We start from the raw sequence: 23664 nt of genomic DNA, 5'->3' as shown, positions 1-23664 counted from the left end.
GCTTCATAACATCAGATTTAGTTTCACAAGCTAGTGGTATTATTCATAACTGGAATAATGAGCCTTATTAGTGAAGATCTTCCCAAAAGGTTGTCAAATGGCAGAAATATTATTACATGTGCAGCATTTTATATGCCAAAACATGAAAAATATGATGCACTACAGCCTGACTATACCTCTATTACAGTAAATACATTTATTCATAAGTTATTTGGCTCTGTCAAATAAACACAAATGCATGTCATTTTTTGGTCTAAAAGCAAAATGCTAATATCAACAGAAATGAATACAGATAAAATAGTGAGCTTTAGTTGTCTTTATTATACTACAGTGTTGATGTCTTGTTAATGATAGTAACAATTACACAGAAATACAGTACTTCACAGTAAGTAAAATCACATCAAACTAAGTAAAAAAAAAAAAAAGTACTTCACAGGTCAACGGTTCTCTTTAAACAGAACCAGTGGTTTCTTTAAAATGTGCAGACATCTTCTCAACAAGTATGGCACACTGAATACAGACAGGATCCTGTCTGGGAACCTATCGCAAAGGACAAGTCACAAAGTCAATTGCACATGGGGATCAAGCCAGCCTACAGGAAGTGAAGAGAAAGAGGGAACATATCAGTTACTATGGTCCCTTTTAAAACTGTAATGAGTAAACATTCAGCTTAGTTTTGGCTGAGACGACGAACACGGTGGTTATACTTCTCCCAACAGGCACAGATAAGCAGTCAGAATCTCCAAGGTAACAGGCTCAGAAGCACCCCCATCAGATCTTCAGATCAGGAGGGACATGTGACCATGGAACATGCTTCTAAGAAGTAAACTGATCTAGGTTAAATCTGCACCACTGGCCAAAATGCAAGTTAAGTATCTTTAGCTAATAATTCCAAGTAATACTAAAGGCTAACACATACATTCTGCATTTTTTTTTACTGTGTGTGACCTCCATAAACAGTGACACATTTACATATATCTCTCTATATAAAACTATTGTTTCAGTTAGTTATTTATTTTTGTTCTACAGGTCCATGCTTCTACTGCTTTTAATTGAAACAGGATATATCTAAGCCAGCTTAAGGCAACACAATCACTCGCCGCTATACAGTGTATTCACACCAGCAGTACTAAGAGAGGTAATATCAGCAGAGGTATTAGGAATTTTACTGTATGTGAATGGGAAAAACAACCATCTTTGTATAGGTAAGCATGAGATGATCTTAGATCCTGAGAAGATCCAATTTATCTCCACAGAAGAAATGCAGTGATAAAGACAATACGATTAAGTTATTATTAGTGTTTCAGCCTCTGTTTTAAGTGGAACACTGACAGTGTTCCTGGCATCCTCCTGGTGTGACCACTCAGTTTGAACTTGCATTAGCTTCTTACATTTTGATTGATTCATTCAGTTTGATCTACGAAAGGCCGTGTTCTTTTTGACTCATAAACTGACTTCCAGGCTTAAATCAGCTGTTGTGGTCATGGATCTCCATCTGCTGTGACTTGTGAAGAATCTATAAATAACCAGCTGTATTGGTGACAGAAGTGAAACACTATGACCCTGGGTCTTGAGGGTCTGGATGCAGAGCTGCCATAGTTACATGGACATGTGTTCAGGAAGCACATAGGAGATATCGTCCCATGGATGGCGGTACAGGCCCTGCCTCAGCCTCTTCTGATCCAAGTAGTGTCCTTGAAGGGAGGAGAGGAAGGATAAACTATGAGAAATCTGAAGCTGATGTCTAACGGCCTTGTAGACCACTGCATATGCTTAGAGCTCTCTGAAAAAGGGGTGATGTAATTTTCTTGGCTGGTAATGTTGATTTGACCTTTAAATGGGTAATGCAGGGCTATGAACAAATAATTAAGCTTAAACAACTGAGAAGACTGCCCTAAATTTGTTTGAGAGACAAATGTTAAAAAAATAGACATATAACTTGTAATAGCTGTTACTTGTTTAAGTAGCTACTGCTACTTAAAAAAAAATGATAATGATAACAAAATTCAGTCAAACCTGATTAACTGAGACCAGTTCCCACTAAACCTGCTTGAGTCATTCTCCACAGCAGTGAATAATCCTCTGAGATGTTTGTAATGACTAGAGAACTACTCGTGCATTACAGGGCTACTGAATCGCTTCTCTTCCTGTTACATGGGTATCCCCCAAAATGTATACCTACCAATAAAGCCCATGCTTCTACCCAGCACAAAGATTCCGTTGAGAGCCCCGATCTCCACAAACTCATCAGCCTCGTCCCTGTGGAACACACAAGAAGTCAATCCGAGAATCCACATCCGGAGCGGACGAGAGAAGAGTAACGACTAAATGAATAAATGAACTCCGGTCAACTACTGTCAATCAATAATGTGATTCTAGCACTCCTAAATCTGAAAAGTGGCTGAAAAATAGATCAGTTTATGGATGTGTCTTCTTAAGGCCTGCATGGACAGAGGATGAAAATGCAGCGGAGAAAAACAGATGCTGCTCAGATGCTGTGGCAGTGTGGCGTAGTGGTAAGGAGCAGGGCTCGTAACCAAAAGGTTACTGGTTCGATTCCCTGCTCGGGCGCTGCTGCTGTACCCTTGGGCTAGGTACCTAACCCACAATTGCCTCAGTGAACATCCAGCTGTATGAATGCATAGCATGTGAAGTTGTAACCTATGTAAGGCACTCTGGATAAGAGTGTCTGCTAAATGACAATAATGTACTGTAATGTAATGTAATGCTCATGACCCTGGCACATCTGAAAGAAATAAAGTGGGTGAATGGACGGACAGACGGACGTCTCCTCACCGCGTGAATCCGCCACACGTCCTCAGCAGATCTACGAAGGCCACCCCGATGAAGCCGTCCACGTTCAGGATGAGGTTGGGTTTCTGTAACAGAGCAGGGGTGGAGGACACGCCCGTTAAGAACCCAATCACTGAAGGAGGGCCACGAGAGGCACGAAGCGGGGACACCACCGTTATTGCTCATGTGACCAGCTGCACAGACATGGGCAGAAAAAGGATGGAGGGAGAACAGGAGGAAGCAGGACTGTACAGCCCAGCCAGGGGAGTAGTACCTTGGAGGTGGTGATCTTCTCCACGTCCAGAGCATAGTCCAGCAGTTGGGTGGAAGGGAAGTGCTGCTTCACAAAGTCCTTCAGGATCTGAACTCTCATGTCAGGGTTGTTGATCTGGAAACATGACAATAAAGGCATGCTGTGAAATCTATTAACTGGGCGGATACAGCCGTTAATCTATGTGGCCTGTGTGCAGAGATGGTGACCCAGAAGAAATGGGGTGTGTATTGTGTTTCCAGATTCGTGTCTTTGTGTGCACAAGGCGGACAATGCTCACCGACTTCACCCGGTGCCCGATCCCCATGATCAGCCTGCCCTCCTTCTTCATCTTGTTGACAAATTCCATGGGCAGCAGGCCGCTGTCGAAGGCCTTACTGAACTGCTTGGCAGCTGCATCCAGCGCCCCTCCAAACCTGTCACCCTGAGAAACCACACAGTTCAAAGCTTTCAGACCAAGGCCACTTTACAGCTCAAGAACATTTTGAAAAGCTCATAACATGATAAAAATGCTGAGGATGTTGCAATAGCAGTAGCGGCTGTTTCAGAGATAGCCGTTGCCATCACCATTAAACACAGAATGTAACTCTACTCTAGAATTTCAGCTGGCACAACTCCACCCTGGCAGAAGGGGTGAAGGATTGAAGACAGAAGCTTTTCAGAGTCGAGGCTGAGAGTAGTATAGGTGCTGCTGAGGATTCTGGATGATGACAAAGATGAAGATTAAGCTAGTTACGCTAGTTAAGCTAGTTAAGCTGAGTTACGCGCTGTGGTGAGTAAGGGAATTGAGCAGGTTGGGTGAGGCGGGTTGATCTTACTATGGTGAGCAGCCCAGACGTCAGGCTGGAGATGAGGTCCTTCCCGGCACGGGCGCAGACGATGGTGTTATGGGCGCCGGACACGGCGGGGCCGTGGTCTGCTGTGACCATCAGGCACATCTCAATGAACTGGCAAGCATAGCGTGGCAACCTGGAGCCGCAGTTCACATGTTAGCAGTCTGTTTTCCCTTTTTTTGCATTTCCTCCTTTTTCACAATTGGCAATTGTACATTAGGCTTGTCTGACTTTGACAACCTCTGCGCTCAAATAAGAGTACAGAGCGTAGTGAATGCAATCTTCCCATAGCCACGTACTTCAACTGCAGCTACTTTTCACACAGTAAGCTGCACAATGCACCAGGCAGCAGACAGTTGGACGAGAGGTGCATCTCCATGACATCATCTGAGTATCTTATAGGCACAGCCAGTGGTCAGAATAAGTGCCTTGACTGGCAGGCTTTAAATAAACAATAAATAAACAAATAAATAATTCTTTGATACTGCTCCATCAGTGGTATACGTTTGAGAACCTAAATTTACAAAAAGGCACTATGCCGAAATGGAAACGTAATCAACAGAACAAAAACAGATTGTTAAATCATTTGTGTGAGCCATTTAGTTTGATTGTACTTTTTAAATATATTAAAATGAACTAAAACCATTAATAAAAATGAATTAAATCACATCATATTGAATCTGTGTTTGCTGACTGTACTGGGAGATATTGAATCACAGCTCAGGTGAAAGATTCACAGCCACGGACAGAGGTGTCTGACTCTGAGAACCGAGGTCCACGCACCTCCTCTGGAACCAGAGCAGGCCCAGCACTCCCCCCAGGCCCATCTCCTCCTTGAACACCTCGGTGATGGGCATGCCGGCGTAGAGCAGCTCCTGGCCTCGCTCATCGCAGATGCTGGTCATGAAGGACGCCGGCTTTCTGATCAGGCCCAGCTCCTGAAACACAGAGACAGCCCTGCTGCGGTCACACAGCTGAATTCAGTGATGCTGAGCCACACAGACACCTGCACAGCAAAGCAACAGCGTGCTGGGCTCACAGGTGTGGACAACACAAGGCCTGGCCCCCTTACCCGTGCCCAGGAGTAGTCCATTGGCACAGTTGGTGGGGGCACCTCCTTTGCAGGAACTATGACTCCCTTAGCAACTAGATCGTCGTAGACCTTCCTGCAAATCGCAACAGGAATGATTGTCATAACAGGGCAAATCTTAAGTCCAAAGTTATTTCACAAGGTTTCTTTACATATATAAACATTAGGGCAAAACTAGTAAAATGTCAAAGGAATTCCCCAAAAAAGCAACAGAAAGACTACAAATACACTATATTTTGCTGTTCTGTCTAAATATACAGCTTAATGCATCAGACAGAAAATCTTAAGTACAGCTGTGTGTAGCTGAAGGTGGTGGAAGACATTACAATAACGTCAGTGTGTACACGCCTTAGGATGTGTGTATGTGTGTCGGTACACTAGTCATGTGACAGCTCTATGTGGGACACTAACTTGATGACGTCACCCAGCTCATCAAAGCTTTTGGGCACGAAGGCTCCGGCCTCCAGCAGGGCCTTGTTCTTGGCCACCGCGGTCTCGGAGGCCTGGTTGGCGCAGGCGCCGGCATGGCCGAACTGCACCTGTGGGACAAAGCCAGGGCCTCAGTGCTGTAAGCTACAGTAACAGCCCGGACATCTCATAGACTCACATCCCCCTGCATCCTCCACAGACCCGGCCCATCCTGCCCAGCCCTCCGCTCTGCTCGCTCACCTCCGAGGCGAACATGGTGGCGCAGGTCCCGATGCACCAGCAGACCACGGGCTTGGTGATCCTGCCCTCCCGGATGCCCCGGCAGATCTTGTACTCCTCCGTGCCCCCGATCTGCAGCCAAACACAGGGACGGACGAGAGGGCGACTGAGAAAGTGGAAGAAAGGAGTCCAGAAAGACGATTCCCCTCCCCTTTACAGCCCGGCGGATAGAATGTGGGTCGGGATTGAACAAGTTCACAGGGAACTGGGCGGCTCACCTCTCCCAGCACCACGATCATCTTCACGTCAGGGGTGTCCTGGTAGCGCAGCACGTGGTCCATGAACGTGGACCCTGGGTACCTGCAGGAGACATAGGGGTCACAGGAACAGCATGGGCGCAAGTCCTACACCTGTATACATATACAGCACTCAACCACATTTACCCGTCTGTGCACTTACGCACTTTTGGAGCAAAGCCCTGCGCAGTGTCTCCTGCTCACCTGTCGCCCCCGATGGCCACGCCCTCGTAGACGCCGTCAGTGGTGCGGGAGATGATGTTGTTGAGCTCGTTGGACATGCCGCCGGAGCGGGACACATAGGCCACGCTGCCTGGCCGGTACAGCTTAGAGGCCAGGATGTTATCCAGCATGCCCCCCGTGTTTCCGATCTTAAAACACCCAGGCTTGATCCCACCCACCTGGTCACACACACACACACACACACACACACAAGGAGGCACAGTTACACAACCTCTGCTTCATGACTGAACCACAGCAGCTCCGCCTTGATAACCATCTTTACTGTGGTTTACCACTGGTAAAACCAAAGGGCGAGGCCTACCGTTGCTGGCCCAATGATGGTGACGCCTCTCTCGTCCGCCCTCTTGATCAGTTTCCTGGTTTGGGCTTCAGGGATGCCCTCTGCAATGATGGCGATGGTGTGGATCTGGAAGAGAATTCACAAACACCTCTAGCTGGGATAGCAAGCAGACCTACTCTTACAGATGCTTCCATTCCTGCAAGAAAAGGAGCAGTACTGTTCTATCCCCACCACTCAGTAGTAAACATATTATTTGAAATAAAATGTAAAAGCTGTGCCCTGCACCTGGGGGTACTGCATGGTTTCCATGGTGCTGTCGAAGGCTGAGCGCAGCGAGGCGAAGCTGATGAGCACGTCCACGTCTGGGTGCTTCTTCATGGCATCGCCCATGTTCTTGTAAACGGGCAGCAGGATCTCCTTGTGTCCCCAGTAGAACTTCTGCCTGTGGTCCCCACTGAAACAAAGAAATGGATGTGAATCATAAATGTTTTTCCTCCAAATACAAGTCAAACCTAACCCAATCCTAAACCTGGGTTCTCCCTTATGGCAACTGGTTTGGCATTGCAGACACCTGGGACACAGGAAACAGGAAGTAAGAGAGGAAGCGGGGACCTACGTGAAGGGGTACACCATGGCAGCCACGGATGGCTCCTCCCGGGAGCAGACGTAGTCAAAGTCCAGCATGCCCTGCACCGCGCGCGTCTGCATGCCCCACACGATGGACTTGGTGTATTTGCTGAAGAGCGTGGTGGCTTTAGCTTTTGGCCAAAGCAGATTGAGAGACAGAGGGACAGAGGGAGAGGTAAGTTACGGGGGCTGTACACCACCAAACCGTATCCTCCTAGTCACCATACTCAATGTCCACGCCGCTACCAGGAGGTTACACAAGAATCACACATAGTGACAGTCATTATGTTTTATCTCTGGGATTGTGTTAATAGGCTGTTGTGGAATACTGAGTCACTTTAGAATGAATGGAAAATCCACAGCTGGAAGGCAAGGCACGCAGATATGTGCAAAGGGGCAGCAAGACTGAGGCAATCCAGATGATGCATTCGGCCGCCTGGGAAGCTTTTCTGGTATTGAGGTAATCATCACTAATCTACTGATGAATTCCCATTACCTGACTGCCAATGAAAATGAACTATTCAGTAACATAACATGTGTAAACAACAAAGAAGGGGTTTTATAAAGCTGTTTTTATACAGCATGTTTTCTTTAGAACCTTTTCTTTAGCGGCCAGGCTTTACACAGGTGGTATTGTGCTACAGGGGAAAACAGGCAAGAAAAATAAAACACCGGCTGGACTGTAAAGCAGGATACAGAGTGCACAGCTCTCAGTGAAACTGGCAGTACATTTGTTAAACCAGTGGCCTGCTTAAACCAATCATTTGAAACAGTAAAGGAGTGACAGGCCCAATTCCCTGTTGATCTGTAATGACACCACCACCTCTCCAGGGGCTGCACAAAGAGCTACAGAGGAGGGGGAGGCTCTACAGGCTGATGCAGGGTGCATAACCCCAGACAGCCTGCAGAGGGAGCTTTGTGCTGCACAAAGTGTCACCTCTCTCTGTGCAAGTAACAATTTCCTAACAGTAGGCCACAACTGATCTGAGTACAAGTGCTTCAATACACAATGTCAGTGCGTAATGTTGCTTCCTTCTTACTCATTTCAAATGCAACAGTCCAAAAGCTGCTTATTTATTCTTATTTGGACTGCGTTGGTCTGGTGACACTAATGAGTAGTGGGAAGGAAGCCTCATGGAAAAGGGGGCAGAAGTAGAAGGCAGAGGTTGGGCACAGCAGTGCTTACCTGGTGGGACGCCCGGTTTGGACCTTTTTGAGGGCGAGGCGCCACTCGCCGCTCTGGACTCTGAGAAGGAGGAGGTCCTGCTGGTCACTGGGGTCTGAGGGAGAACAGACGGGGGCGCAAGGAACCAGACATCAGATGGGCAAAGGTGAGGGAGAAGAGTCATTACATTTACATTTATTCATTTGGCAGATGCTTTTATCCAAAGCGACTTGCAAGTGAGAAGCAGAGAACAGCACAAGCAAAAAGCCACATAAGGAGTCAACAATATTAGAAGCTCAGCATGAAGTTTCGATAGTTGGCCATACAAGGTACAAGCTAGCTGTTAGAGATAAAAGTGCATGATAGAGTGAATGTGGGGGCCTGATATTAGCATGGTGCTACCCCATATATCATCTGATGATTCTCAAACCTCAGATGGTCCTATTATTTGACCAGACACATTTAATATTTCCAGCTGCCAAACCATTCTCTATGACATATCCCGGACTGGAGCGGGAGCTGCAAAATTCAATAAGAAATGAGAAGCGCTGCATGCTACATATGTACACACACGTGCACACATACCGAGGAGCTGCCGCTGGAGTTGAGCAGGAAGTTGGCGGTGTGGGCGGCTGCGGGTGGCTGATTGGGGATTGGCCGGTGGCCCAGTGCCATGCCAACGATGGCGGTCATGTGGGTCTCAGTGCCGAAGACATGGATGGGGATCCCAGTGGTCTTCCCTGTGGGCAAGCAGGAGACACATAGAGCCGGACAATCAGTCAGAGGCCTGGATTCTACTGCGGGTCTGACATGAGGCACCATAATCAGAGCCCCTGAGGTGAGCCCACCATAGACAGGGTTCAGTGCCACAGTAATGAGAGCCTAACACAGCCCCACACAGAGCTACCAGCAATGCCAAACTTTTTCAACTGAATTTGCATCCCGTTTCCAGGTGGTCCCTTACCCACTTCTCCCATTACCCTCAGCCCCTCTTGATAGTTGGGGCCACCACGGCGCACAAAGATGGAGACCTCGTGCTCCTTCAGGGGGACCTGGTAGTCTTTGATGGCCCTCACGATGCCCTGTGCACAGACAGACCAGCAGTCACTAAGCAGTCATCAAAGCTGTGCAGATTCACTCATCTCTTGTTGGCAATGTGAACTCTGTGAATAGACTTGAGTCACATCAAGAGGGTTAAAAAGACCACTGTCCAACTGTCACTGCTGTGCAGTGTGACACAGTTGAACAGGTTAAATAGCATGACATTACCTAGATCTGTCTCACATTTGTCACTCTGCGCAAATAGCCATGCAAATGCAACTTCTTACCTTAAAAGTTGCTGCCACATTGGTGAAGTTGGCAATGCTTCCTCCGATGATGAGGACCTTCCCTGCATGAAACACACCATGCACAGATTAAATGGTTATAGTTATCAGGTGACTGAAATTACATGCATTACCTAATGCATATTATATTCAGAGTCAGACTCAGTGCTCTGGCATTAAAGTAATCCTACCATCACGGTGTTTCTCCCGGGTCATCAGGGACAGGATGGTCTTGGCGTAGTCGTAGGTCTGCTGCTCGCTAGGTGCCCCTGAATACTCCCCGTAATTGGCCAGCTCGTCGACTCCGCCCAGGTCACAGATGGTGTCACTGTGGAGGCATTTTAATTTGAAATCACTATTCAAATGTGACAACACTGTGAGACATCTTTGAGAAAATAACATGGACAAACAGTCAGAATCCTCCAGCTGCTCCAGGCGGAAGCCCAGATAAAGTCCCAAAAACACAGAGAAGAGGCAAAGAGCATGCAACACTTCCAAACCTGTGTGGTGGTCATGTCATTTCATGAGGGTTAGCTGCACGGTATTATCTTACATATTCCACAGCTGTATGGATGCAACCTTTTCGCACGTAAAGGTAAAGGAACCAGACCTCTAAGCAAAAGATGGCAGGTTTAAAATCCCTGGAAATACACCATTGTACATTGAAGAAAGGAGCTCAACAGGCGTCTATATGGACAATACATAAACTGCAAGTCACCCTTGCTAAGAGAGTCTACAAAGCAAATAAGTAACGCACAACAGACAAGATGACACTGATATCTACTGCACCGTACAAAAGATTGCAAGGATTTCACACCCTGGGAACTGTTTATGTCAGTTTCACCATATTCAGGCAGAACAAGCCCTTGCATGTCGTCTGTGGGGAAAGTTCATTCAGTTTGTTCAGAGAAGTGTGGAATGAACACTGCACATACCTCAGTTATGCACAGCTGTGAAACCTCCACATTCTATACTACAATGAAAACACTATCACAGGCTTTGAGATAATTAATAACATGTTAAGACATGTATGATTAAAGTGACTGTGCCCGTAATGTGAAATGACTGATGGTGCTCTTTCTGAATCAAAGTGACAACACTTAACTAGTTCAGCAAGGTTTAGCTCTCCTTGGTTGTGCATTTTCACATTATTCAGCCTCTGAATATTCATTTTGAATGACCATGTGTAAAAATAAAAAATATGTGAAAACTGTTTGTATCTGTTGAGACTGGAAAAAAATGTAACCCTGGCAAACAGGCAAGCCTAATTACCCAGCAGCAATGTGACTCAGTGAAACTCAACAGAAAAGTGGGGGGCACAAGAAGTGCAATCAAATCAGCCAATGAGGCTGAAAGAAGTCAACAGGTCATCAGCACCAACCTCTTTGCATTGATACTCTTCCTAAAATAGCTACAGGAAATGGACAGCAGAATTATGAAGTGATGCAACCTTTCTGTGATGCACTGTCTCCGCAAGTTAATTTGGATGCATACAGATTTTTGTTTATGCAGCATCGGTAACCATCTGATCTGTACCGCAGCTGAATGAATCCTACCCGGGCTTTGCTGTCAGTCTACCATGCCTCTGTTGCAATAATCAAAGCAAACTCAATTAGGCCTGCAATTTATAACAAGCTGTCAGACCAAGAGAGGCACTGCTAGGCAGCTACAGAGCCTCTGCACTTTACATCTTTACATTATAAAGCATGGCAGCTAAAGAAAAGGCAGGTTGTATGAGACACACCCCCGACTAGGTCTCCAGGTCTCTTTCAGTCAGCAGCGCTACCAGAACTGGGAAGAACTGTAGAATTAGTTTCCATTAAATCATACCAACACAATGATAACAGTAATAGAAAACAATACAGTTCCTGGAACAGAGGACTTTCCTACAAGGGCAGGTTCGTCATGAGCACAAAAGTACTGGGTTAGGGGGGTGCGTACTCAGGGGTGCCATTTAGGGCCCACATGGGGGCATGGGCTGTACCTGTACACCACGGACGCCCCTCCTCCTGCCACCATGGTCCAGATCCTTCCACGTGGGTTCAGCAGGGTCAGCTTCAGGCTGGCGCCACTCTTGGCATCCAGGTCAGCAATATAGGCCTCCTGTAGGAACCCACAACCAAGCAGGCAGAGGGGGTGAGTTTCACAGGAGAATGCTAGCAAAGAATGCCAAGGAGCCACCTGTTTGCCCAGTTACTGCTCTGGGGGACTGTAGCTCCACAGGTCAGGCATCCTGCATTCATCGTTCATTAAGCAAATCAGAGACTACATTACATTACATTATTGGGATTTAGCAAATGCTCTTATTCAGAGCATCTTACATAGGTAATTGTATTACATAGGTAATACAATTTTTTACATGTTACCCATTTATAAAGCTGGATATTTACTGAAGCAGTTCTGGGTTAAGTACCTTGCCCAAGGGTACAACAGCAGTGCCCCAGCAGGGAATCGAACCGGCAACCTTTCAGTTATGAGTCCTGCACCTTACCACTACGCCACATTGCCACACTAATAACTACAGTTCTAACTACACCTAGTCATGCCCTCATCACCATTAAATGCAGAGCAATGGCCAGTGAGTTAATGCAGTTCATACAGCCCCCTACAGCACCCAATGGTTTCATAGCAGAGAGGAATTAAACACCACTGCTATACTAATGAAACTGCCATGGGTCATGTTCACGCCTGCTGCTCAGAACCATGGCAGCATTCTCTGGGAGGACCAAAGTTTGTGTTTACTTATGACGCCCAGGATGTCTGAGGAAGTCAGAATGGTAAATCAAACGGAGCGCTGTGCCCCGCTGGGAGGTTGTTTATGGCCGACAGCTGGAGTGGCATAATAAACACCATGACTGGAAATAGCTTTCCTCGTTCCCTTTCACCACCTCATTGCCCATCTCAGTTTGGAACGGCGAGAGGATGTCTCATGTTAGCCCAATTAAAGAGGCCCGTCTGGCACAGCGGAGGAAACTCTGCCGGTAATGAGCTTGGAGAGTCAGAAACACCTGAAAACAGGGGCTCGGGAGACTGACTCAGCGAGACACAACACAGACATCCAACTCAACGTCGGAAGTTCTCATATTTCCCAGAATTAAGCTCCAACCCATCTCTGAGCATCAGCATTGAGAGATGCAGCTGCTGGACACATGGTGCTTTGACCTGGCCAGCTGTGTGGCTGCTATCCCAGAAACCCCTGCACAATGACTGATGCATCAGGTTGTCAGTCTGGGAGGTTGTTTAGAGCAGGAAGTTACAGGAATGATATATTCGACACATCTATGAAGGAGGGGAGTGAGAGGTGGATTTACTGTTTAGTGAAACTGACTGGAACATTCTACTTGATTAATGTCCCCCTATTAATATACTCCAGTAAAAGCCATGGGATAGATAACAAATTAAATCAAGTGTTTTACCGGACGTGGACATGCCAAGCCTGGGCAAGCTTGTCATGCAGAAAGTTACATACTGAATTTTCTGAGTTTTTTACAGGGTGCCTGTGGTTGGCACATCATTTGAAAGTGGTCAAGAAGACATTCCTGAAAAAACATTTAAAAATACACAAAGCCTTTCTCTTAACTTGTCCATGTTCTCACCCACAGTGCCTGAGGTCTCTGGTCTCTTCTACTGTCGGAGTATCCATCAGATATGCTTGCTCACTAATCAGAGCACTTGTGTTAACACATCGGGATAATATTACATTAGTTTGCATCTCTATGCACGTCTCTGGTGCCTACTATAGACTCTTACAAAGGACTCTCACCTCGGGGTATGCCTCTCTCCCAAAGGGTGGGGGGAACTCCAGGTCACCCCACTTGGCCTTGCAAATGTAGTCTGCAGTGGCATCGATCTTGGCTGCCATATCCAGCACGAACACGCCATCTTTGGTGACCACTGAGAGAGAGAAGGACTAGTTAAGTACAATATGCGACATTCACATCTCATAAAACTGCTGCTAAATTTCTGAGAATTCTTTTAGATGGATTTCACCTAGAAAATGTTTATATATACATGCATATCAGTTGTAAGAAATCAAAGATGCCCAGGCTATGTGGTTAAAAAAGACTTCCGTATAACACCCTTATATACATCTCTTACATCATTCTACATTTTTGATCTTTGTGATATTCAAGGATTAACACACAGCCAACATCAACATATTCAATGCTCAGCCCCTGAATTAAGCAGAAATTGAGATATTAAATTCAACAATGTCCCTCCACTCAGATCTCAGAAATGGTACAGAAAAAAGTGCATGTGTTTACAGCATTGCTGAAGCGACCAAATGACTTAGTGGATCCACTAGAATTGATTGGATCGTATCTGTACTCAAATAAAGTAAACTCTATCTGCATCCAATGACAACTCCCCGTCTAACTGAATTTGGTTTACTCTCCATTTGGGTGCAGAGAGAGAGAGACAGCTGGGATGTGTGATAGTTCTCTTTGAGAGATAAAGCCAAACCACAGTGTGATGAGAGCAGATTAATAAAGGTAAGGTGATGTCAAGGACACGCTGCCATGAGCGAGCACTCTGCTTGAAATAAGCCCTGTCCAGAAACCCTAAAGGCTGGAGTGGACAGTGGGTTAACACTATCAATTTATTATAGGAACGGAAGACAAAAAGGAGGAAATAGTCATGTGCAATGATGTAAAGGCTGCTACATTTACTATTTACCTACAGAAAGCAAACATTGAGCAAACATCTGCTTTTATCAAGAAGGCTTCCATTTCAGCTCCCGTATTGTGGTACGGGACTCGAGATCATTCAGGCCTACATGTGTGAAGACTGATGTACCCATGTTAGTGTTAGTGTCTGTGAGCCAATATTTGAGAGCTGGTTGCCTCTGTAAAAGGCAGTGGTGGGGACGTACCCAGGGGGTTGATCTCCAGGTAAGTGAAGTACAAGTCCTCATACAGGTTGAAGAGCCCCACTATAAAGTTGGCCAGAACCCTGCATGGAGACACATCACACACAGGTCAAATCCCATCTCCCCACACCAGGACCCCTGCTGCCAGCACCACAAGCCTCTCTTACTGCCTGCTTGCTTCAAACGTCACATACTGGCAACTCAGTGCCACACCCTGTCTACAAGACAAAAAAGCAAGGGGATGTTTGTTTTTTTCCAAATTTTATAAATATCATAAATATTAAAATACCTCAAAAAACTGTCTTCAGTTATGAAAATGAATTAAATTATGACAGTGAATTAAAAGGGAGCTCAATCTGGGAAAAAAATATTGCAATTATCCATTGGTTAGACAGAGACATCCAAAAGTTAGTTCTATTTATTCTTGAGCTAGACAGTTTTTTGCCCCATTTTCCCATCCTCTAAAGTGATTGATATAGTTTTGGCACAAAACAGATTCAATGTATTTTCTATTCAACTGCACTAAGGCTGGCCAAGGCCAGGCCATGAATCACGCAGATGAAATCCAGTGACATTTTACATTTAGACTTTGCAGGCAAAGATTTGTGCGCACAGTTGTTAATAAATAAAAATTCAGATTGGGCCCATCCTATCATTTAAAGTGAGGCGGCTGAAGTGCCAGGAGTCCATTAGCCCCAAGTCTGGTGGCTGCATACAAACCCAGAGTGACTCAGCTCCTGTCAGTTTCTGACTGGTCCTCGGGTATGGCTTTTACTGTTTTAGACCTGGCAGAGAGGAGCGGGGAGAGACCCTGCCATCTTCCTCAATGTCAGCCAGGCCCTGCTTGTCAGAGAAGGGGGTGAGTCACTGCATTAGCCCCTGTCAAAGCCAACGAGACGCCCGGCGGACGTGCTCCGAATGGAAACGAGAGGGGCCGGCGGGAGGAGAGGGGAGGGGAGGGGGAGGCGCAATCATCTAATGGAAGACGCTTGGCTGTGCGCTCTTCATCCATCACGCCCATTAAGGGAAATTGCCTCGCTGACTCTTCCTCGCTCCTGTTTTTACGGCGGAACCTTGTTACCAACCCGTATTCTTGGCTATGCGTCAGCTGAGTCACTTTCTTTTTTTAGCTTGGCTCTTAAAAAAAAAAACCTTAATTGTACCTGCAGATACACCACAGATGATTCATCCAAACCCATACTGGAAGAGTCTGCCATGCCCTTCACCTTCCGCTGCCACTCACTCTCTCTTGTCAGCGCTAACGTGAGACAGCAGCCGACTCCTCACTGCGTCCACACTCAGCTTCTCGTCCACTCCCACCAGGAGCTTCTGCGCCTTGGCGTCCACGTCCCCCACGTCCACTCCACCCTCGTGATGGAAGAGCACGTAGTCGCCCTCGCGAGCGGCGTAGAGGCACACATAGAACTCCTCCTCCTGAGGAAGAGAAGGGAGGTCACACAGGATGGAACTCTGTGAGGGGATTCGCTCTGCATACAAAAAGGACCGCGGGATCTAGAGGTACTGTACAACAGGAGAATGGTGGCGACACACCCGGGCACACCCACAGCAGACACATACCCACACGCGTGCGCCCCAGAAAATGCTCACCTGCTTATGAGGTACGAAAGGCTCTATGAGGAAGTTCTTCAGGATGCCTGTTGCCTTTCCCACCTGAGGGAAATAACCACAAAATTATTCAAAGATGAAAAGCCACTAACAAACTATAGTCATAACAACTTAACCGACAAGTATCATCCACAGGCCTGGGGAAGTGAAAATCTGCAATATTGAAGTAATACTGAATGTCAGATTAACAGCAACAGCCACAGAAATCATAAATTCATAAGGGATGCAATACTTCTGCAGCAAGTGGAGATCACCATCCACAACCGTATGCTGTTAGCCTATAGTTATGAGTATCCAAGGACTGCAAAAAGATGCTGTTCTGCACTTTAGAACTTCTACCCTCCTTGTAAACATAACAGTCTACCTTAAATGTGGAACATCTTTGACGACTGTTATTTTCTCATTCTAAGGGTATTCCCTTCCTTCATTTGAGCCAGTTTCTGTTTACACTTCGACTGTTTCACTTCCACTGTCTGTGGTAAGACATTTTGGCATAGAAAAAGATTATTTACAGCTGGGAAGCCCCCCAAAAATCACAGAGATTTTTCTGAAAACAGTAGTACAAGCTGGAACTTACCATGACAAGATATCACAGCTGAAAAAGTAGAAAGACTTTTAACCAACACCACTTTCACAAGTAACTTGTGGATAGCTGCAATGTAATTCTGCAGACTTGTGCTCTGAGAGCACTTTCAGAATAAGCCCCAACAGACAGAGTGACTCTGGGATTGTCTGTGTCACGAGAGTATGGCTATATTTTAGGGAGAGAACACATGACTGTGGATCTGAGCTAATTAAACACCAATGGGGGACTGACAGCAATCCACTGAACACGGCGCAGCTAAAGTATTTTCAGTCAACAACTAATGTAAAGCTAAAGGGTACGATAGATGTGTCCTGTTGGATTTGGCTGGGACTGGGATGGTTATTGATGCACCAATTTAATGTGGAAATAACAACGTGTCAAAACAGGTTGTGTGCAATATAAAGGACAGTGAATATTTTCAAGAAATATCATTCCCTCCTGCAGGATGTAACACAATATGAGTTCCAGCTTCATTATTTTTATTTACTGTCCCTGCTTCTGCTGACATTTCCACTGAACCCTTTAGACAGCAATATATCCAGGCTAGCAGCCTGTCGTGTGTCTCCAACAAACTCGTTTAGTTAGTGGTTTACGACACACAAAGACATCTTACTGCAAATGGAGTGACAGGCTGACAGAGCAGCCAGCACACGTTTATTCACTGCTAGTTACGGCCGAAGGCCTCGTCTGGCTGACCATAGCACAGTAGGGAGGGACATTAACATGCCAAGCAACTCATCAATGGCATGCTCACATTACATGTGCAATCCCTCACCAGCGTTGCGAAACAGCAGATCAATGAGAGTGTCAGTGCACTGCCAGCAGCAGGCTGTCAGGAGGCGTGACTGACAACCCCGAGTCTCTGCTTTCAGCTCAGTGAGCTGCTCCCCAGTCAGAGCGATGGAGCAAAACTGCCTCCTGACCCCCACTGTGTGAACACCCCCCTCCCCCCCCAACCCCCACCCCCCGCTTCAGCTGCTCACCGTGACAACCGGAGGCCCTAGCGACAGAGGCCACGGACGGAGGAGCACAGAAGCTCAGTCCTGAGGGTTGTCTATGATCAGGATTAAGTTATGAGCTGTAGGCCTCAGGGGACATTCCTTCTCCTTTACCTTTTTCCCTTCACATAAAGCACTCTGAAGCACATTATCATTATGCCACTGGCCTTTTTTAATTTGCACTGTGACTCCCTTAATGGAAGGCAATGAGTGGTAATAACTGATGATATATGTAAGTAAGGTATAAAAAACAGAGGCAAAAGCTTGGTGGCAGGATAAGCCTTTATTGCAGCAAAAGGCCTGGTGGTCAAAACTTTGGTGACTAAAGCTTGGTACAAAGTTGGTGAAAGGGACAGTTGTGCTCCTTGTAACAGCCCGTATTGTGGCAATATCTCCCACAACCTCTATATTACAATTAAAGCAGTAACGATTCATGTTAACCTGGTCTTGAACAGTGTTGTGCTCACACTCACTGGTCTGGGAGTGTTGTTTGCCTGGTCTGGGACTGCTGCTCTTTCAACTTGAAAGGATACACTTCTGTTTTGTTGTGCTGGAAGTCGCTCTGGACAAGAGCGTCTGCTAAATGAATGTAATGTAATGTAACTCTATTGAATGAACTTTTAAAGACGCTCGGGTAAGACAAGATGAATAAAACATAATGTGTAAGTAACGGGGGTCCCGGCTCACCGTGGTCTCCTTCATGAGGCGGGGCTTCAGCCACTCCTTCACGCCATTCAGGTCCAGGTTGACGCCCACCAGACCCAGCTTGCCACGGCGTTTTATCAGCTGGTCAGGCTTCACCACCAGCCGCTGCAGGGCGAGACGGTGACACGGTCACCAGGATGTCACTGCCACCAGACACACAGCGACTGCCACAGACACTGACCATACATGACTGTAGCCAGTCATATGACTACTGCAAACATTATAACCTCTATAAGCACTGACACTGACACTGACAGATACAGGGAGAACTATCATATAACTATCAAAGTGTTACTGTGAAATGGTTAAGGCTTTGGTTGGTGAAAAATGCTTTAACCACAGATTAGGGTTTAGGTTCTTGCACATATGCAACACACAGTGCTATACAGTTGTGTATATGTATAATTTGTGTCCACTTAAAAGCTGTGATACATAGTCTCAAGAAAAGAGGTTAGGAAAACACTGAATAACTGCATTCATATTTCTTTGTTGAGCTAAGCAGACACCGAGTGATATTAGAGAGCAGACTCATTCATCCTGGAATCCTGCCAGGTTGGGAATCTGAGCCTAATGCAATTCCCTTATCAATCGTGTCCCTGCCATTGCATCACGAGTCTTCAGCTCCTACCTGCTCCTCTAGATAAAGCACTAAAACAGAGCCCTACAGTTTTAATGTCTAGGGAGAGACATTTCACTGGGTCCTCCAAGTGATGACTAACACCAGCACTCATAAGAAACAATTAAACTGTGTAGTAAGTCAATGTCACTTCCCATTACAGCTATGATTTAAAACATACAAACATACTGGATTTTTCCATTTACTTTTATGTCTCTGCTATAGTCCATTTTAAAGAACGGTGCCCAAAGAGACTCCTAGCTGACACTTTCTTTGACAGCCACTTGTATGTCCGCTGTGATCTTTTTCCGTAAAGACCATTGAAAACACAGAGAGCTGACGAAACTAAGTGAAGCGGACGACGCCCCGCGCACGGACCGGCGCTCGGGCCTAGATCAGCACCTCGGTCAGCAGCCAGGGGTGATCCTGAGTGAGGCAGTCCCAGTCGGTGTCGGCCGTCACGTTGGCGTACTTGAAGCGGTTCTGCACAGCGGCCGAGGTGCAGATGTACTTGTAGAGGAACTCCTTCCCCGTCTGCTCGGAGATGGCTTTGGCCGACATCGCTGCTCAACCGGAGGGACACCTGGGGGAGGAAAGGACGGAGGTGAGGCGTGTCTGTGTGAGAGGGTGCGAGAGGAGGGTGGAACAGACCAGGCTCGCCGCCAGGAGCTCCCTGCCCGATTCTGTGAACAATACCCATCTAACTGGGAACTGCAATTAGCTCATTTATAATCATCACATCTATCATGAGGCCGAGTGAAATGAAAGCATACAAAATGCTTTAATCTTAATGAACAACACAATTTGAAACACGGTATCCCTGCCAAAGAGTTATACACACTACACCATCAGATCAGTTTTGTATTGTTGCGCTGAGTCGTTTTCTGCCATGCTGGTTAAGTGAAAATGTCATACGCTTTCCCCTTTCTGTGCCTGATCACACAACCATGTTTGTCCCTGACCAGGCCAGGCCTAAATTAGGGGAGAAAGCCATCATTCAATTAGCCTCGGCCCTGAGAGCAATAACGGGCCCACTTCTCTCCCTCCTTAAGCAATCACGGAGCACAGAGCACTCGGGAGGCTTGAGAGCATTAATCACCCATTGCCAACAAGAAGAGCATGGAGTGAGTAGAGCGAGACGAACTACTGCCACCACCCACAGACACACAAACACTGAGAGGAAAGACACGGTCGCCCTGAAGCACACAGACAGCCTCAGTGGTTAACACATGCCGTCTGGTGACATCACACCCTGATGGAATAAACTTTAGGCAAGAACGGACCCACTACTGCACATGGCTGAAGGTGACATTTGATTTGCGAGTGTCGTTCTCACAAATGGAGTCTGCCGCCATGCCTGGAAAAAACTCTCGCAGCGGCAATTTGCAGTGCAACTGGCTAGGAGACTAGACTGGATGAGCCTTTGAAAATAGTACACACAACATTTTAACATCTGATGGCATATTATGACTACCTATTACCAAGCACATTCTTTCACCACTGAAGGCGCAATTATATCATAATGCTGCATGACATTTGATACGCATCACCCATGCCCACTTCCACTGGTTTATCTCACAGAAGCACCAGATCCTAATCACTGATGTCTCAATTTCCAATTCTGTGCAATTAATTGTCAGTCTCATAAGCAAAGCTTATGTGCATACGCATACGCATAAGCTTCGTATTTTTCTGTGGTTTGCAGAACAAACAGGGGTTTGTAGAACAAAGCTAATTCTAGGAAACCGAAATCAGAGTCCTGCTACCAGGATTTATTTATTCGCTTTGCTTTGTTGATCTCTCGCCAAATCTGCAGGACTTCATCCTACACTCCAGTTTAACGAGTACCATTCCCTCAGGGCCCATATCTCATTACGCATTTCTTATTCAGCTGCTCTGTCGCAGCTTCATGGGAGAAGGCAGTAGGAGCATTGAGATTGCTCTCTGGATCAATACTGCACAGATGCTACACAATTTCACTGATCTTTAAATCATCTGAGACGGCTCATCCCCTTTACTGAGCTCAGCCAATTCACATACTACAAACGATACATATCAGTAAACGCGCACAGCATTGAGAAACCCAATACAATTACTCTTAGCCAAAAATTGTGGCTCTCTAGATACTTGCAGACCAGAGGCTCTCTCGTGAACAGTTACTATCATTCAAATGTGCACCTACAAATTCATGAGCTGAAGTGTTGACCCAATGTACGATTTCAGCATAAAATTTCACCAGAACGGTATTGTTTCCACTGAAATGTAATGTTTCTGGAATGTGAGTGAAGTGCAGAACTTGTTTTCCAAGTCCTCCTCTATGCAAGTTTGCCGTATACAGGGAAATAAACCTTTATTCAGAATATGACACTTCCTTATTAGTGATATGAGTGAGATAACACAAAGAAGTGAGAGAAAAATGACCTGTGTTTCTAAATTTTAAAACATAAAAAAACAATTACTGTCAGCTAATTTTAGTGACATTCCCTGTGTGGTATCATTTACAATTGTATATATTAATCAAAAATGTAATATTGTGAGACCTGCAACTTTAAACCATGTTAGATATGGTCTGTTAGATTGCTGGAGACAGAAAACAAGGACAAACGCTGGACTTTGGTTTCGAGATAACCCTGAGGGTGCTCTGGCAGGATGACACACATGATGGGCAATCTCACAAGATCCTCCACAAATCAGCAATGTACACTCTGATCTCTCACCAGCTGGTTTAAGCAGGCTGTACGCAGTGTAACACCAGTTTAAACCAGCTGAAATGCAGATATGATGACATGATCACAGGAACTGTAAATCAGATGAAAAACTTTACTCAAAATAAAAATGTAAGATTGCTAAAAAACCCTCAGAAACTCCGCAAATCTTAAATTACTGGTCGTTGAATTCAACTGCGAATGAAACAGACACTTTGCTCATTGATGCATAGCTTTACAAAGCTATGAAATGAACAATTTTCAGCTCAGTATCACATGCCTCTTCCAACATGAACACATACCCTTCAAGCAACAGCTTCATTGGAGTCTTTAAGAATAGTCAGCACAGAAAGCTGCACATATATACACATTAAAGGGTGCTGTACAATCTCAGTTCTCCTCCAATCAGTTTCTTCACCACAGTTGTTCTCAAGGAAGACAAATTTAATCACTGTGCTTGAAGCAGAAGGTGACTGTAAGTGCTGATCTAGGACCAGATTTCCCAGTCCCCACACAATTCTAACCTTAAACATGGAGGGCTGAAAAGGAAATCTGGACCAAGATCTTGGATTATGGGAAACTTCTGCCTGAAGCCATTCCCCATCCACACACAAACCACTATCTTTAAGGTTGATGCGATGAGACCTTTATCTTATGGGTCAGGATGGAAGATGCATTTGAAGGACACGTATGCACAAACAGTAATTAGTTAAGACTTGCACAGAAACGTTTATCACAAGCTGGCAAGAGTATCAATAGAACCACCAGGCAAACTAAAAGATGTGGTGCTGTGTGGCCTTCACTCAGTAATAAGGAGGCAGCCTACCAAAGAGATCTGCTCATCTGATACAGCAGGAGTCATTGCCATGGAGGTCAGTTTTCATGACTGACTGTACTGTTACATCAAAACCATGCAGGGTGTTAAACACACTGTTTATCTACTGTGGATCCGTCAAAAACAAAAAAGCCCTATGCTTCGTAAGGTGGGAGCAAAATCCCTGCTGAACAGATGGGTTATGAAATTGCAAGCTGTTTCACTTAAAACTCATCACGGTGGCCTGCTTAAGGTTGTCTTTCGTTTCTCAAAACATTCACATGCAGTTATTTGCGGAACAGGTGTAAAATATTTCCTGAACACATCAAGGCATGAACTGGCTTCCATCCATTCATAATCGTAGGGTACAACAGGGCAGAAAGTAATGAGGAAACGATTCTATGCAAAGTATCACCGTATCGTTGTCACCCTTACCAAGAAAATATCGCATACAATTCTTTAACATTAATTTAAAGCAAGAAACTTTACTTATCTCGACCCTGCCACCCCAAACCACCACGCCTACTTACTAAAGTTACCCACTTTAGCTTGATGTTATCGTGCATTTCTCTAAGTAGACTACACCCCCTTTGCATCCACTTACGCGTAAAGACCTACAACTGAATCTAGGAACTCAGTAATATCTTTGAAGGGAGGTGAAGGACGTCCTTGTCCAGTCACAATATGTACATTTAGCTAACTAGTACATTCAAACCAAGTAGAGTGATTGGCTTTACGATCTAATGCATAAAGCCAAGGCAGTTAAGTTAAACTAATTCTGCAAACCAATAATTTGACATACAACTACATAACAATTGATAGTTAAGTTGACTGACGCTCATGTTGGCAAATAGCTAGAGTAGCTGTTGGCATCGGTATTTTAACATAGCTAACTCACGTTAGCTTTATTAAAATAATTTCCAATTACTGGCATCCAAACCACTCCATGTCGAAGCGCTGGCAGTCGGCGTAGCGAGGTTCCTCATTCATTGAAACAGGTAGGCAGACAGGCTAAACTGCCTGCATATTGAAATTCCCAATTAGGATTAACGGTAGATACTTGATCGAAGTCTTACCTTATTTTAGTAAAACTCGTTCTCGGAAGAGTGACCAGTTCGGAGACGGAAAGAGAAAGCTACTGTCTTAACTCTGGGTTATCAGAGCTGTTCTCTG

The 23664-nt window shown here is 45.6% G+C and overlaps 1 protein-coding gene across 1 annotated transcript; it reads right to left on the bottom strand.

The window, feature by feature from the left end:
* Nucleotides 1-437: 437 nt before the first annotated feature.
* On the bottom strand, nucleotides 438-23664 carry LOC118794681 (ATP-citrate synthase-like). The gene is made up of 28 exons (XM_036552929.1): nucleotides 23568-23664; nucleotides 19375-19555; nucleotides 18339-18461; nucleotides 16050-16112; nucleotides 15685-15875; nucleotides 14445-14524; nucleotides 13335-13465; nucleotides 11556-11674; nucleotides 9763-9899; nucleotides 9575-9636; nucleotides 9211-9328; nucleotides 8832-8986; nucleotides 8268-8361; nucleotides 7071-7212; nucleotides 6740-6908; nucleotides 6476-6580; nucleotides 6136-6332; nucleotides 5914-5995; nucleotides 5657-5767; nucleotides 5399-5526; nucleotides 4970-5063; nucleotides 4681-4835; nucleotides 3883-4033; nucleotides 3345-3488; nucleotides 3068-3181; nucleotides 2797-2879; nucleotides 2183-2259; nucleotides 438-1694 (listed from the first exon to the last, which is right to left on the bottom strand). Exons 2-28 carry the CDS (start codon nucleotides 19531-19533, stop codon nucleotides 1600-1602), a joined length of 3279 nt encoding a protein of 1092 aa, XP_036408822.1. The 5' UTR covers nucleotides 19534-19555; nucleotides 23568-23664; the 3' UTR covers nucleotides 438-1599.

This window comes from Megalops cyprinoides, chromosome 19, assembly GCF_013368585.1.
Source record: "Megalops cyprinoides isolate fMegCyp1 chromosome 19, fMegCyp1.pri, whole genome shotgun sequence".
In the NCBI taxonomy this organism is placed as follows: Eukaryota; Metazoa; Chordata; class Actinopteri; order Elopiformes; family Megalopidae; genus Megalops; species Megalops cyprinoides.
Note: the sequence above shows the minus strand (reverse complement) of the source record. Positions and strands in the feature narration are given on the sequence as shown.